At 51.5% G+C, this 1,983-nt stretch overlaps 1 protein-coding gene across 1 annotated transcript; it reads right to left on the reverse strand.

Moving 5' to 3' along the window:
* Positions 1 to 540: 540 nt before the first annotated feature.
* On the reverse strand, positions 541 to 1,448 carry LOC123051439 (wound-induced protein 1). The gene has a single exon (XM_044474301.1). It carries the CDS (start codon positions 1,136 to 1,138, stop codon positions 845 to 847), a length of 294 nt encoding a protein of 97 aa, XP_044330236.1. The 5' UTR covers positions 1,139 to 1,448; the 3' UTR covers positions 541 to 844.
* Between the last annotated feature and the right edge of the window lie 535 nt (positions 1,449 to 1,983).

Below are 1,983 nucleotides of genomic sequence, written 5' to 3' on the forward strand. Positions count from 1 at the left end.
CGTTCTGCGGATCCAGCCCCAGCTCGATCCTTGCTTTCAGGGCAAGTCTTGTTTGCTTTTCTCAAACTAAATCAAATCAAATCAGGTGCGATGGGAATTTCTCTTTCTTTCTTCTTTCGTTGGAATTTTTCGACATCAATCTGAACTTCATCAGTGTATGCCTCTTTAATCTGAACTTTATCGGTGCACGCCTTGTTTGCACAAGTAATATACTAGCGCCTCCATTCCAAAATATAAGACGTTTTTGTAGGCCGGTAGGCTAAAATGTCCTACCAAAACGTATATTTTGAAACAGAGGTAATAATATTCTGCTCTATGCATGTCTCTAATCTCTATGTAAAGATGTTCTTCTGTTAGAGTATGCTCAGAACTTAAAGCCTGCCTGACAACTGCACGCAGGTCAAAGATGAAAATTGTGGTCAACCGTCGATCTCTACAGCAATCAATCGTTCAAAATCACCAATTGGTCAAAGGCCGGTATGGACAAATCAACAGAGCGACCAGATAGAAATTTGCAAATTGCGGTGAAGATTAATTACGTCCAGTACAAGCCAACTTCCTTTATTATTATTATTATTATTATTATTATTATTATCACACCATGACAGCAACCACGAAGACATACAAGCAGCAGCAGTGAAGACGCAGCCGCCATGACGGCGCGGCGTCGCCATCACCGGCCGGTTCGATCGGCTATTCAGCTATACTACGTACGTTCACCAGACACGCAAACAAGAATCAACAGGCCAGGGAAAGCAGAGGATGAAGAAGAATTGAAGCAACGTCAGCCCATACGTACGTACGCCCGAGCAGTGGTGGGCGTCGCCCAGCTTGGCTCAGGCGGCTAGAGGGCGAGCACGAGGCCGGGGAGGGAGTTGCGGGCGCGGTCGGGGCGGCGGCTCTGCCAGACGCACTTGGACGCTGCGGCGGCGGCGAGGCGCGTCACGGTGAGGTCGGTGTTGAAGTACTCGCGCAGCTGGGTGATCACCCCATCGCCCCCCACGGTCCACGCGTGCACCCAGTACGCCTTGGCCTTGTCGTCCACGCCCTCGGCGATGACGGTGGAGCCGAAGGCGTCGACGGAGCGCGGCTGGAAGCGGAAGGAGGAGGAGCTGGAGCCGGTGAGGAGGCGCATCATGTGCTGGTGCGCGGGCGGGCCATGGAACCACCACTCGAGGTCGGGGGCGAGGAGGGAGTGGACGGCGGCGTGGTCCCCGCCGTTGAGCGCCTCGTAGAGGCGGAGCACCAGGAACTTGTTGCGCTGCTCCTCGGTCTCGTGCCCGCGCGCGGAGGCGAACCCGCCCTCCAGCTGATCCAGGTTAGCCAGCTCCTCCCGAGGTTTCCGGCCGAGACGAAGAAGAAGACGGCGACGGCGGCGGCTTGATCTCAACTAGTTGCTGCTCGTGATCGTCTAGGTGAGAGGCAACGGGATACGGTGGGTGCAGAGGCTCCCGAGAGATTGGACTGTTCGGAGCGGCGGGGGGCGCGTTTTATAGCAGGCGGGTGCGTGCGATGATGGGTCGATGGGACCGTGCGTGCGCGCCAGGGTGGACGGCAACCAGATCGGGCTCGGGCTGGCCCGGCTGCTGAGTCGGATGATGGGTGGGTGGGGCCCACCGGCGGGGAACCAATGAGGAAAGGGACCCGTTCGCCACTTGACCCTGTGGAAACTGAGATAAAAAAAATTTAAGGTCTATTTGCGTCAAATTTTTTTGAAGTCTATGTTTTTTCTCTTCTGCTTTTGCTATTTGGTACTTCCTCTATTTCATAACGTAGTGCGTATAAGAAAAATTGAAGTCAAATTTTACAAACTTTGACGAAGTTTCTAGAGAATTATTTATATCTACAATACCAAATATGTAAAATATGAAACTACTTCTTATAAGGAATCTAATGATATATGCGTGACATTGTAGATGTCTATGTTTTCTCCAAAACTTGGTCAAAATTTGTGTGATTTGATTTTAACAAAAAAAATCTATA

This window comes from Triticum aestivum, chromosome 2D (assembly GCF_018294505.1).
Source record: "Triticum aestivum cultivar Chinese Spring chromosome 2D, IWGSC CS RefSeq v2.1, whole genome shotgun sequence".
NCBI lineage: Eukaryota > Viridiplantae > Streptophyta > Magnoliopsida > Poales > Poaceae > Triticum > Triticum aestivum.